We start from the raw sequence: 13,953 nt of genomic DNA, 5'->3' as shown, positions 1-13,953 counted from the left end.
CATTGCCGACACCAGACAATCTGAAAGGAAAGCGCAGACGTCGGAAGTTCGTAACAGCCACAAGAAAAAAACATCTACAAATAAATGCAAAAAACCGCAATGATAACACAGTAGAAAACCTTACATCTTGTTAGACATTAAAAAATCAAATTATTTTCCTGATGACCGCTATTCCATTCAGTAAATAAATGTGCGCTTCGTTTTAAGTGGAGTAGCTCCCTCTAGTGGGAAAGACTGTCAATTACAGTTTCATCTACGGTTCAACCCAATGCACGTTATAATTATAAAACTACTACATAATTGAAAAAATAAAATTAAAAAAAACAGTAAAACAAAATAATTGGATTTTCATGTTTCATGTGAATAAAATTCAATAAAAAAAGGAGTGACTACACAATAGTGGTCAAGTGGCTCCTCCTTGTGGAGGGAATGTATATTACAGCTTCATCAGTTCCCGTTGAAAAGGTTTTTGTTACATCGTCAACAATTGGAGAATACAATACTAATAATAAAAACAATAGCAATGTAATTAACATATTTTAAGCAGTATCGTCAGCAATTACCTCATTATCTAACTGTTGTGTCTAATGTAAAGTCTCAGGTGAGCCACGTTACCAAGAGTATGATGCCGCCGTGTGGACAATTGTGATTATTACACCCACAGTATCCATACACAGGATTCTGTATAGAATGGAGTAACTGCATTGAAATTAAAAATCAAAACCAAATAAAAGTAATAATGATAAAAATATCAGTGAATAATATTTCATTTTTCAGGAGCAGAACATTATTGAAAAAAAGCTTTGCAAAAATGACAAATAGATTTCCCTGACAAATACAACTAGACTTGATGCAATAATAATGTAAAGAAGAGAAGTGAGCATGCAACATTGTTACATTAATACATTAAAACATTAGTTATCGGCACCGTAATGCTTTTATTTCCAAGAAAATACATCTTCACTTTTGTTGATAGGATGGAAACACACACGCGCCAACACATGCACATTAACACCCCAATGAAGGTCATGGTTACTGCAACAGGATCAGGTAAAGTAAGGTTATTGGGACATTTCTACACAATGCAATTTGGTTCTACATGCACGGTGAACACAAAAATGGTAAAATTGTCCAAGTATTTGCACATGGCAGATACATTGAATGTTCATTTTACAAATGGGATGCCAGGAATTGTAATTGTCTCTGTAAAAGGATCCTGACTTGTCCCCTAAATATAGAACAAAAAAGTTCCGTCCATGCAACAAAACGTTCCGTCCTGTCACAAGCTCAGTTAGGCCAGCATTGGACTTTTTGTGTGAAAATTCCCATCATTCACTTTGTTCTGATTTTTGAGGCGTTAGATGAAGACTCCACGTCATTCAGAGGCTCATTCAAGCCTCCTGTCAATGGAGTCTGACTCACAAGATGTGAATGCTGTTGCCATGGCAACCCCAGAGCCTGTGTGATACTCTGTCCAGAGCAAAGGAAACCGTCATACAGATAGAGTGTGAAATAACCGGATTACAATTGAATGAAAATGCAAGTAAAAGTCACATTTTGTGGGACAAACTCATGTGAAGTTGAGTAGCAGCCATTATCCTGAGCAGGGCAGCATATGATTCACACTTCCTGTTTGCTCCACTCATTTCAGTGTAAGCATGACAGGCAAAATCAAAAAGCAGCAACATGACATTGTTTCAGTGTTCCAGCTGTGCCCTGAGCACTTATTGTATGTCCCCTAGATGTACCGCAGCCCTCAAACGCATCATCGGGGCTTAACAATACTGCAACTTCGGCTAAGTTGCTCGCAACAAACTAGGAGGCAAAACAGCATCAACAATGACATTTTTTGCCCACACAAGCACGAGTCCTAATGTGAAAGGTGCAGGCTTTGCTGTCATTCTAATTCATGACCCCCCCCCCCCCCCCATCAAATATACAAACAAGGCATCTTATTACCAAAATATGCATGAGATAATGAAATTTCACTGCAGCAAGTGGAAGAAGCAAAACTAAATTACGCAAATAACGTCTGTTATGCAAAAGACTACCTAATTGTGTGGTCACATGACATTTACCAAGCTGGACCTCCAGGGTCAGTTGCTTGCTCGGCAGAGGGGGCCTCTTTCGCTCATTGTGTTTGTTCAGTAAACCAAAAAGCCCTCAGTATTCGGGGCCGGGCCGGACCTGCATCACTAATCGCTCCTTTTTTTTTTTTTTTAGTCCATGTGGGCTTGAAGCCAGAGGCAAAAGTTGGGAAGAAAGAAAGGCAGTTGCTGGAAAAAGAAATGGGGTAACTACACAAAAAAAGGCATGTAGTGACATTAAAAAAGACAAACGGGTCAAATTTAGCATCATAAAATCTAAATCAAGCAGAATACTGCTTTGAAATTAATTTAGTAGTTATATTAAAATATCTTCAAACACCACAGATAGTTAAAAAAAACTGTAGAAGTTAAGTCTTACTTAAAATAAATTAATATTGAAGACAAATCCATGAAACATCAGTTCCTAACCACATTCCTCTTGCCATGAAAATGTGCTTTGTCATTTCAAAATAAAATTTTTGCTGTTTAAAATTGAAGTTTGATCGTACACGCATGAGACACGGAAAATCATTTCAAATGTGTGTGCAGGGCAAAGGGAAGCTCCTCCCCTTTTCCCCTCCCCTCCGCCTACCCTCACTGGTCAGCTGTTCTGAGCACCGAGTCGTCCCCCAGGATCTTGCAGAGCTCGTTGAGGCGCTGCTGCATCTCGGGGATGCCGGCCAGCTGGCTCTCCAGGCGCTGCTTCTCTTCGGTGAGCGAGAGGCGCGTGGCCGTGTCCAGCTGCTCGAAGCGCCAGCAGCCCTCGCCGTCAAACTGCAGCAAGTGCGTGTGGTACTTCCTGCCAGGAGAGGAGGAGGTGACGCATGCGGCGGATCGGAGAGGAGGTTTTAGAGGCGACTCTCACCACAGTGATGGTCTGTGCGTGATGGACAGCAGAGAGATGCCGGCGTCCTTGGCCGCCTGGAAAATTTTGCCCTCGACGTCGATGCTCACGGCGCTGGTGCACTCATCCAACAGGGCGTATTTCGGCCTACACACACAGCCAGTCCATCCAATTAATAACAGTCATCTTGGCTTACTGATGACTCATGCTACATGCTCAGCCAGCATGAATAGCGCAGGCCAGATCATTTTCAACAACAGTACGCTCGCAACTCAGCAACATTTTACAGCGCATGATGAGGTACATAAAGCTGCTGGATGCTGACCACTCATGACACCGTAACCCCTTGCCACTTTGTGCTTCAAATTTAGTAGCTTCACTATCACAGTTTGTTTTGAAAATATTCATTAATAAATCATTGTTACTGAATATGGCCTATTATAAGTCAAAAATGCATATTTCAAAGCAAATATGATACATCTTCTGACCTAAATCTAAGTCTTTTCAAGCATAAAAGGATGAAGAGAATTGAACCAGTCATAATGTGCTATACATATCACTATATTGACACTTACTATGGTACCCATTATGTCATTGGATGGTCATATCACCTCGTACTTTGGTACGTGACAAAAATAAAATAAAAATGTATTAATTAATTTGAAATAAATAAATAAATAAAAAAAACTTAAAACTACATGATGAAAGTAGGAAGTGAACAAATGTAACAGTTACTGATTGTAAAAGTACTAGTCCTTTTGGACATGTGGAACTGTGAACTGATTATGTGATGCACTCAATTGTAATCTGAAATTAAACCATTACCATTACCATAAAAATACCATGACTGTATGTCTTTGTTCTGTTATTATGTATACTATACTGGAGTCATACGTGTGTAAAGGTGACTGTAGGGGTGTTATTTCATATCTACGGGGCTCTAATAATGTTACAAAAAAACATATTTAGAAGGTTGTAAATAGGTTTTCTATGCTCTAACTAGAAATATATTACATTTATAAATCAGGGATCCTACTTTGTGGGAATTCACTTATCACAGTCGGGTCTGGAACCAACCTACTGCGATAAATGGTATTTATATTACTGTACTCCAAAATGCAGCTACCGCCTGCTTATGGGGGGAATAAATTGGGGGGAGGGTTTCCTCCAGCCACAGCAGATAATGTTTTTTGACCAGGTACTAATGAATTGTACACCACACACCCAGCAACTAGAGGAGATTAAGCAAGTAGAGGCATTAACTGGAGCATTTACAGTCATTTTTCTAGAATTTTAAGCCTCTTATCTTGCAGTTACTTCATACTACGTATTTCAGTAGTGGACAAAAAGTGATGTGGTATATTATAAATAAAATGGCAAAATGGAGTTATGACATGAAAACATGTTTGCATGCGTATAGTTTGTGTTTATTTATACTAAAAGCAAACTACCCAGCTGGTTTTGTGTTTTAGAATTGTTTGTAATAGATCTCCGACGATACATTCACGGGTGTACCTCACATCCTGGGCTGTGATTATTTATGCATGTCCTTACTTGTGATAGAACATGCGAGCCATGCCCATCCTTTGCTTCTCGCCTCCAGACAGAACGTCCTTCCAGTCTAGTTCTGCATCCCAACCTGAAGGCAAACAGCAATTCAGTTATCATGACAACATCAATGTAACATTCTGATTGTTATTATTGCATATTTGATGAAGGACTTTGCCCCAGTGGCGCTTTTCACACGTTAAACCATCGCTAAGCTGCCCACGGCAGTTTATTCCAATAACAATCAACCTTTGTTTGTTGGCTGCTCAGAAAAGATTGGCAGTCCATTTCAGCTCAGGTTAATACCCTGGAGACCACACACCTCCCTCCCTGGTGACGATGTGGTTGAGGTTGACGATGTCCAAGATGGCCTCCAGGTCTTTGTCATTGAGGCCTCTGGCGGCCATGTCTTCCACCGAATCTGGATAGATGACCTGGTCCCGTAGAGAGCCCATGGACATGTAGGGCCTTAACACAGACACAAGTCATATCAAGTTAGTGGCATTTCACATAAAAACAGATACAGATACAACATCTACTGTACTTTGTTGTCAACTTTTATATAATGTATTGAAAGCAACTGAATGGCAACATACGCTACCATTCGTCTTGAAGTGGGATCGAATGAACACTTAAAGGGACGACTACTTCGAAAGAAAAGCCTCCATTGTGCCTCAAGTGTTGCTGATGTAAATAATACGCCCACATCTACTGGGCAGCCGGCTCACCCGTGTATTAAATATTTACTACTGTGAGGTGTGTGAGGTGTCCACATTAGTTCTAATATTAAAATGAATGATACATTAAATTAATTTTACGGGTAAATCTATGCATTTTAGTGCCATAGTGCAACCTTCATCTTTTTTAATGTTGCCTCATTCGCACAATAGTGAGCTGGAAACCTTTTATGCATGTGAAAAATACACTGAATGGGGCAAAAAAAATGTATGACACACACGCACAAAGGTATAAACGTAACATTAGTAGTACTGTACACACGCACACAGCTCCTGTTACAATATATTCCATTACAGTCAGGGTTCACCAGCACGGTGCTCAAACAATACAGCGATAATAGTATGTGATGTAGTACATAGGAATGTTTGCACATCATGTACTGTACGTGTGTGTACCTCTGAGGGATGTAGAACATATGCTGAGGAGACGGTTTATGGAGGCGACCGCCGTAGACAGGCCACAAACCGCTGAGGATACGGAAAAGGGAGCTTTTACCGCAGCCGTTGGGCCCCGTGATCAATAGGTGCATGCCCTCTTCCACCTTAAAGGCACAGGACAGCATTCATGAATAGCCATGAACAGCAAAACAAACAAAAAGCCAGCTATTGTAGACATGTGCTTTATAAAAATCTCAAAATCTGAAACATAAAAAGACACATGTTTTTCATTATAATAGAAAAAAAGAACCAAACAATTTGGTAGATGAGGTGTGTGTGTAAGGGACAGGAAGAAAAGCTCTGACTGTTGGGGAAAAGTCAACTGCTGTTTTGCAGGCAGTGATATGGTACAGCAGTGTTTCCCATACATGTATTTATTTGTGGCTGCCCGGCACAAATACATTAGAACAGCCACAAATAGATTTGGCCGTACATTTTACTGTCGCTCTTAAACACGTTCAAATGGGACTGTCTGCGAATGTAGTTTAATGAAATAGTCTTTATTTACAGCGATCGACTTAGCAGATACGCACTGATACGGCGGAAAGGAACTCGCCCAAACACTCGCGTCAGTCATGGTGAGAACAACAATAATAACAAAAAGTTAACACATATGGAACATATAACGGCACACGCAAACAAACAGGCAAAAGCACCCCCCCATCTACACACCGCAAGGCATGCTGGGTAACCCGCAGTGCTTTTTGCTAACCTGTAAGACCGTGTTTAGCAAAGAATCAGAATCCTCCAGACACTCGGGAAAAATGTTGACAAATTTAGCGACTTTGTCCAGTCTTATTGCATACTTTTGGAGACAGCTCCTACTTCTCCCGCATCCAAATGTATCTACATTCACATGTGAAAAAAATGACAAAGAAGCTCCTTTGTACTTCTCAACATATTTGTATTGTTTTTCATGTTTTCGCTCACTTTTCCAGTTTCCGACAGCATCCATAAAGTCCAGTTATGGCCCGTTATGCCAACTTGAAGATGAAGCCATAAAGCCCAGTCTTGAGGGCAACACTGTCTGCCCTGTCTTTTTCAGAATTTTTTATCTGAAAAAAACCCTGGTCTTATATATATATATTATATATAAATGTATGAATGATCACCTTGACATTGAGGCTTGACACGACAACGTCCCCGTTTGGCGTGATAATCGGGACGTTTTCGCACACAATGCCGTTATCCACGTCGATGACTTCCCCTGAGATGAGAGGACACGTAAAAAAAAGGATCAAGAAAACAGGCAGTACAGGATTAAACCCTCTCGGCTTAATACTGCTCTAAGAGGCGATTTGTTCTAGATATGTTGACCTTTGCCCTTCCCTTTCCGTGTGGTTTGTATTGTGTTGCATTCAAACGCTTTCACAGGTGCAGCGGTGGATACCCTTGATCTCCAGCGGTCCGTCAATGTGCATCCCTGGCTTGTTCTTCTTCTCTACTCCGGTCGCGGCCGTGAGAGAGGAGCGCTTGTAGATACCCCGCTGGACGTCCTCGAACACCACAAACATGTTGTGGACCCGTGCTGTGTAGCCCGCCAGCTCTGTGACCTGAACACACACGCCAGCGGGTCAAAGGTCGTTTTTAAGTCAATTTTAGCATGATGTTTATATGTTAGAATATTAATAATAAGTCATATTTGCCAAGTTTGTACACAAGCGTTACTTTTCCAACAGCATTCTCTTGAGAGCAAACACTTTCAAGTAGAAAATCAGCTGCATCAATGTTGCGCCAAACCCCGCAGAGACGAGACAGGCTGTGGACTCAGCTTGATTCTCAACTAACACACGCATCCTGACTCTACACAGATGCCATGTGAGCCTGCACTGACTCAAGTAGAACACAAAGTAAAATATGAAGCCTGATCTTGGACAACATACATATGTTAATGGTGAAACAGAGAGAGAGAGAGAGCGATGCAAGTTAAAAGATCAACAGATGGAGGATTATTCACGGCGAGGTTAAGCCTTCAGAGAAGGAGCCGTGGCCAGTCAGCAGGCTAAAGCAACCAATTTCACTCTTCCGTTCTTTTCGTTATATTTGATGGCTGAAATTTCTGAAAATGTATACAGATAACACACATAAACATTTGGGAATTTCCATGCTGCAAACAAATTGGGATTAAAATCCATCCATCTATTCCGCTTATCCTCACGAGGGTCGCGGGGGTATGCTGGAGCCTATCCCAGCTGACTTTGGGCAAGAGGCGGGGTACACCCTGGACTGGTCGCCAGCCAATCACAGGGCACATATAGAAAAACAACCATTCATGCTCACATTCATACCTATGGACAATTGAGTTGCCAATTAATGCCTGTTTTTGGAATGTGGGCGGAAACCGCCCACACAGATGTCGTACGTGCAAACTCCACAGCCACCATTAACAAGTGCAGCATCTGTCGCCAGCATCTGGAGTTACCAAGGCAACGACAAAACCGCTATTCTCCTTTGTAATGACCACTTACCGTAAGTGTTGTTACAACTGAATAAGTTGAGTTCAAACAGAAAAGAAGAGACACAAAAGAGTTTACGAGATGCGGACCAATCAGAATCTCGGCTACTCATCCAAACACGCACCTTCATGAGTGCACGTCGAAGGAATGCCATCTTGGCAATACAAGCAGAGGCTTGCTGTGTGAGTGCACACAACACACAATCAGAGCACACAAAAATGTCAAGAAGTGGGCGAGCTGCTTGCTCAGAGCTTACATCTGGTAGAAGTCTGATATGTTGCGTCATTATATATTTATGTGACTCTAGATAACTTTCTCCTTTAACTTTAATTTAAAAAATGGTCAAGTATATTGCGCAACACATCAGCAACAGAACCAATGTTGTAATAGCGGTAAGGAGGAAACTGGTAAGCCAGTATTTATAGCCATGACCAGTGCAACACGGCATGCGTGACACACATTTATACTGACAGCTGAGCAACATTTTAAAGCGCATGCAGAGGTACATAAGCTGCCATCTTGTGGAGTACATCAAGAGGCCAATTTATGATATTATTAATTAATTACTAATATTATGTTGTTTGGTTAGCTGAGATGAGGGTGGTGACCTCTTTGTAGGACGACATGATCCTCTCGATAGCGTCGGCTCCCGAGGCCAGAAGGTTGCGGGCGGTGGTGAAAGCCTCCGTCCTCTCGCTCACCATCATGTGTGTGCGACCGTCAGCTGTTTCTGTAGAAGACAAAAACACACGCATCGCAATCGCAGTAGCAACTATTTCTAGCCATTTTGTATGTTCTACCGTTGTCTGCGAATCCGGTGGCGGTGATGATGGGCACGGCCACCATGACGAGGCCGCTGCCACTCCACACGTACTTCATGAGGAACTGCTCGATCATGATGTACCACAGACGCTTGGAGAGGATCAAGTTCATCTGGTCCGCCAGGGCGCGGTAGCACTTTTGGAGCTGACGCATCTCCACCTGCCAGGGATATCGTAATCCATGTAAATATGTTGTATTGAAGGGGTGGGAAACCTGCAGCACATAGGCCAAAGGCAACACGAGTGAGCCAGCATGGAATTATTAGCATTGTACATACCTTATGTCCCCTATAGAAGGCTATTTCCTCGGCGTTGGCAATGATCCTGGAGTGCACATAGCGCAGGTAGCCCTTCCTGTGTGCTTCCTCGGCCACTAGCTTTCCAAATTTGGGCGAGCAAGCCCGTAGCACTTTAGCGGTGGCGAAGACCACGAGGCCGGCCAACAGCGTAGGTCCACTGGCGTTGGCCCCCCTGCTCCGAGCGGTCTGGATGAGTGTGTAGGAAGTGAGCATCACATCAAGGATGGGTTTAGTGAGGTTGGAGTAAAGATGGGCCACAGATTGGGAGAACATGAGCACATCCTCCGTGAGGGACTGGTCCGGGTTGGTGAGCCTCCCGTCCATGTTGCTGACTTTGTAGTAGGTCTGGTCTGTGAAGTAGGTCTTGTAGGCATGGTGCACCAGCCGGGTGCGAAAAGCCAGAGCCAGCTTGCACTCCAAGAAGCGGATGGCGCTGTTGACGAAGGTGGCTGGGATGGCGATGAGGAGCCATTTGATCAGCTGGATGATGAAGCTCTTGGGTTGCTTCTCCACGATGGTCTTGACTATCTTCCCATCCAAGCTGGCGACGTATATCGACAAAAACGTCCTGGAGACGAGAGCCACAGAATGCAAGGATAGCAAAGCGAGCTCTTTGGACACTAGTTTGGGGAAGAGGATCTTAGCAAGTTCGAGTATCTGCTTGAAAAATTCGGCGTTGACCCCAGGGGACGTCTTGGTGGGATCCGGAACATCTCTGCGCGATTTTAACGAACACGCAGAGCCGTTTTGAGCCGGTTTATTTTTGCACACTTGCCTGCAGAGGACAGGGTACAGCGTTTTGACGCCGTAGGCAGCAGCCGCCAGAAACACGGCTCGCTTGGCTACAGCCCTGCGGTCCCATTTCACTTTGGACGCCGCATCAAGGATGGTCGACATTTTTAAGACGTTATGCTGCCCCCGCCAACACCCATCCCCTAAACCTGACTCACTGCGTCGACATGAGAAGACAGACGGACCTTGAACGGCCGTGTTGGTGTGTAACGGTCCTACATCCTCCTTCTTCTATCTGAAGCTTTTAATGACGCGGTTGTTAGTAGAAAGCTAACACTTCCGAGTTTGGATTTCAAAATAAATCCAATGTGACCCAATTTAACGATGTCATTTGATCAATGCTTTTATTTTATTAACCCATCTACTTGACTTTGTGCGATAGCTTCCGCTATCTTGACCATTCATTTCCGCCGGTTTCTATTGGACCACTTGCATTATACTGTAATGACAGTATACAATACAGGATAGAAATATAATACAAACATATTACTTTATTTGCTGTTTATATTTGAAGTTACATTGGGTAATTGTGATTTGTACATTATCTTTGGCATATCGTTCATTAACGATATACATTTGAACAATTGAGACTAATGTGTGTCGTGCACAATATACGCTTTTAACCTCCACAGCCATTACTTCTCCTGACAACTTGTATTTATTAATTCGTTTTTCTCCATTTAGTTTGTCGACTATAGTCTGCCTTGTTTGCTGTCTAAAATGAACTGGGTTGGCGGGTCAAGGTAAGGTTAATAAACACTTTATTACAGTTGTTCTTATGAAGTATTAGCTTAGCATGCTAATCGTACTTTCTGTGCAGGAGCCGGCTTATTATGAAGAACGATACAAAAAAGCAGCGTGTAAGGCATTTGGAAGCATTTTTGCCCCCCCATCTCCTTGGTGTAGCCAATTTGTCTCCTTAATCTTCACAGGAGTTCTTTGAAAAGAGGAAAATGCAAAATAAAGTGAAACGTGAAAAGTGTACGTCATCATCCTCCCAAAGTGTCACTTTTGGCAGTATGGACCTGTTGACAATGTTTGTTGTCAACCAGATTTCTGCAAAAAAAGAACATACAGGTAAAAATATACATATACTGTATAAATCCCACGCTATATAGCACCATTTGTAATTTGTAAATTGAGTGCATTAAGATTTCTGTTTATATAGAATCAGAATCAGAATCAGAAAAGGTTTATTGCCATGTATGATCAAACACATACTAGGAATTTGTTTTGGTGTAGTCGGTGCATACACATCTATTAAAAAAGAATGAGGATACAAAATATGAAATACAAAATATGAAAATACAAAATATACAGAATAACAGTATAAATATAGGTATAGGACTTCCCTAGTAGCAAAAAGAAAAGTGGCTTTAAAGAAAAACACCTTTAAAGGGAGGCATTTTGGTTCTGGACCATCAAATTATCTCCTCCCTTTCAGATCCTCCTCCAGTATCAGTGCTGAGCGCCAAAGGAAGAGGGAAGAAGCGGGGAATGGAACCCTTAGTGCTACCTATGAGCCCCTGTTCTCCATCACAGCTGAGTCTTGTTGACAGCCAACCTTTATACAGGTAGAGGGGCCCCTTCATAGTCAAAGCTACAGGGGTTCAATTATGCTCCTCCAGGTACAATATACGCAATGCACAAAGGGATTAGATGTTTTTGAGAGTAGAACCTCAGTGACTGTAAAGAGTGTCAAGAAAATGTTTAATGGCGTAAAGTCAGTATTCTGTTCTGTTGCAGCATTCAAGGACAAAGGAGAGGACATATTGTTCCACAAGCTTTTAAGATTCGGCAGGTAAAAGTAACAAAAATTAGCCGGAAATGAACATTTGTTTGGTGTGTACTAAATAAATGTGCTTATCAATTAAAGTTGTCACCTGTTCTGGAGTCAGCCAACTCAGACAACAGTGCGTCAGCATACCTGCCGCCAATAGTGGATCCTGTGAGCCCCTTCTCGTCCTCATCCTCCTCCTCAGGAGGCCAAGGTGGTGTAGCTTATAAAATAGAGAAAATTGAATGCTTTGTGAATTTATGGATACTTTTAGGAAGATTCTCCCTGCAGTTGCAAGCACAGCCATCGTCTCAGTGGCCGCCTTCGCCTTGGGACACATCGGGGCAGGATCACAACACGGTAGCCTAAAAAGAACATGACCACTTCCCACACGGGGGCACGAATTAGTGTAACACCTATTTATGCTCTAGTTTCAGCCTTACTTTCAACCCAGGCCGATGATAGAGGGCATCACCTGGTCTTCTGCTTCTAACCTGGCCCCACCCCCAACTGCAAAACGATTGTGAGGGCATATTTACAGTATGTTCTTGGAATGTAACGGCGCATAATATGAAATTAAAACCCATGATTTATTTTTACAGCGTGGCCAGTAGACACTCAAGAAGTGAAGTCACGCATGTACACCAAGAACAGGAACCCATGCTGGACTTCACTCTGAGCCAGACGAGAAAGGAGCAGCACTTTGAAGAGGACGTCTTTATGGGCTTCAGCAATGAAGAATATGATGGTATTTTAAGATGACGTGGTAAAGCCACACTTTATTCACATGCTTTTGCATTACAGCTCTTTTTGGGAGTGAAAAAACAAAGATACATCTCAAAGACGAACCAGCAGGTCAAGCTTCAACACCACAGTAGGTATATTTAAGCAATTAAATATGTGTTTTTTTTAAATTAATTTGTTGACTTTTGTTGTGTTAGAACTGTCCCTGAACCACAGGTCATTGGTGTGCAGGTAAGATATGCAATCATCAATAATAATTAGTCACAGAGTAAATAAAAACTACCGGAACTTGACAAGTCATGTTAAAATTTCGTCTTATCTCATACACCCAATCTCATGTATAGTCTCGTGACAGCCCTAGTAACAATATATTGAATAATACACTACTACTTTTCAATATAATTATTATGATTCACTTGCAGCTGCCCAACTGCAGCAACATGCACTTTGGTAAGTCCCCCCAAGTTCAACACATTGATCCATTCATTATGTATGCAAAGCAACGTTTTTTTCTCTCCGCAGCATGTCCCGACTACCCAATGAATGGCTATTCACCAAGCTCCTCTTGTAGAAGGGGTTGCCTGAGTTCAAACTCCAGTGATGTAAGTTAGCATTCCTCCAACGTTTGATTTAAAGTGATCAGACTTTTTCTCCGTGTCTATTAGTGTGAAGAATGCCAGCAGCCATTGGATCAAGCCTGTTGTTCAGACACTACTCCATGCATAAATCAACAACAGAACTGGGACTGTCAAACTATGGCGAAGAATGACAGCATAAGAAATGTCAACACATCTCCATATGCGTCTCCTCACGTGCAAGCTCCAACCGAGAGCTCAGAAATGTGCACATTGAAGAAAACACACAGGGAAATGCGAGAAGCAGAAACCCAAACCACCCATGAGATGTGTGATGCTGCGACTCAGTGCAGTCCATCGTCAGAGTCCTTACGCCTGTCACCTGTTGATGTGTCACGTCAGCAGGCGTCCACTAGGGGGCAGACTGGCTCCACAGATGCTCCAATAGCTATCAATGGAGGAACCAAGATCAGGAATTCTCCTACAAACAGAAGTAGCAACAAATTAAGGCTTTTCCAAGACATGATGAAGCGAATCAACCGCAAAGGTACATGAGTTAACCCCTGCTAACCTCACTTTTCTGTAAGGTACAATGCCGCTGAATGTGTGCTCTTTTTCTAGAAGTGCAGCAGAATGAGGTCAGAGGGCAACAAGACACCAGTAGACTCTCAGAGGAGGCTGAAACGCTTGAGGAAATAGCCAACATTTTGCTCCTGCTCAAGCAGAGAAAGGAGGAGGAATGATGACGATAAAGAGGACATACCTGTTCCATGTTGTCCTGACTGAATGGTATTAGCCTCCTGTTGGTGAAATAAAAACTCCAAAGCGTTATTGA

At 42.5% G+C, this 13,953-nt stretch overlaps 2 protein-coding genes across 6 annotated transcripts; one reads left to right on the top strand and one right to left on the bottom strand.

The window, feature by feature from the left end:
• Position 1: 1 nt before the first annotated feature.
• LOC131132005 (ATP-binding cassette sub-family D member 2-like) lies at positions 2 to 10,286 on the bottom strand. Of its 2 annotated transcripts, XM_058077130.1 has the most exons (11): positions 9,210 to 10,286; positions 8,911 to 9,091; positions 8,719 to 8,840; positions 7,045 to 7,207; positions 6,767 to 6,861; positions 5,613 to 5,758; positions 4,802 to 4,947; positions 4,486 to 4,570; positions 2,953 to 3,078; positions 2,680 to 2,886; positions 2 to 20 (listed from the first exon to the last, which is right to left on the bottom strand). In XM_058077130.1, exons 1-10 carry the CDS (start codon positions 10,125 to 10,127, stop codon positions 2,682 to 2,684), a joined length of 2,187 nt encoding a protein of 728 aa, XP_057933113.1. In that variant the 5' UTR covers positions 10,128 to 10,286; the 3' UTR covers positions 2 to 20; positions 2,680 to 2,681. The 2 variants fall into 2 exon arrangements, with proteins under 2 accessions (XP_057933113.1, XP_057933112.1); XM_058077129.1 differs by lacking the exon at positions 2 to 20 and having other exon boundaries at positions 404 to 2,886.
• On the top strand, positions 9,857 to 13,949 carry LOC131132007 (uncharacterized). Of its 4 annotated transcripts, none has more exons than XM_058077139.1 (15): positions 9,857 to 10,224; positions 10,707 to 10,765; positions 10,843 to 10,882; positions 10,955 to 11,099; positions 11,467 to 11,596; positions 11,769 to 11,823; positions 11,899 to 12,159; positions 12,231 to 12,322; positions 12,402 to 12,547; positions 12,604 to 12,673; positions 12,741 to 12,774; positions 12,966 to 12,993; positions 13,066 to 13,145; positions 13,209 to 13,665; positions 13,740 to 13,949. In XM_058077139.1, exons 2-15 carry the CDS (start codon positions 10,743 to 10,745, stop codon positions 13,859 to 13,861), a joined length of 1,683 nt encoding a protein of 560 aa, XP_057933122.1. In that variant the 5' UTR covers positions 9,857 to 10,224; positions 10,707 to 10,742; the 3' UTR covers positions 13,862 to 13,949. The 4 variants fall into 4 exon arrangements, with proteins under 4 accessions (XP_057933122.1, XP_057933124.1, XP_057933121.1 ...); XM_058077141.1 differs by lacking the exon at positions 9,857 to 10,224 and having other exon boundaries at positions 10,439 to 10,765; positions 11,899 to 12,013; positions 12,074 to 12,159; XM_058077140.1 differs by lacking the exon at positions 9,857 to 10,224 and adding an exon at positions 10,461 to 10,545.
• The last annotated feature ends 4 nt before the right edge of the window (positions 13,950 to 13,953 follow it).

This window comes from Doryrhamphus excisus, chromosome 7 (assembly GCF_030265055.1).
Source record: "Doryrhamphus excisus isolate RoL2022-K1 chromosome 7, RoL_Dexc_1.0, whole genome shotgun sequence".
NCBI classification, from domain to species: domain Eukaryota; kingdom Metazoa; phylum Chordata; class Actinopteri; order Syngnathiformes; family Syngnathidae; genus Doryrhamphus; species Doryrhamphus excisus.
Note: the sequence above shows the minus strand (reverse complement) of the source record. Positions and strands in the feature narration are given on the sequence as shown.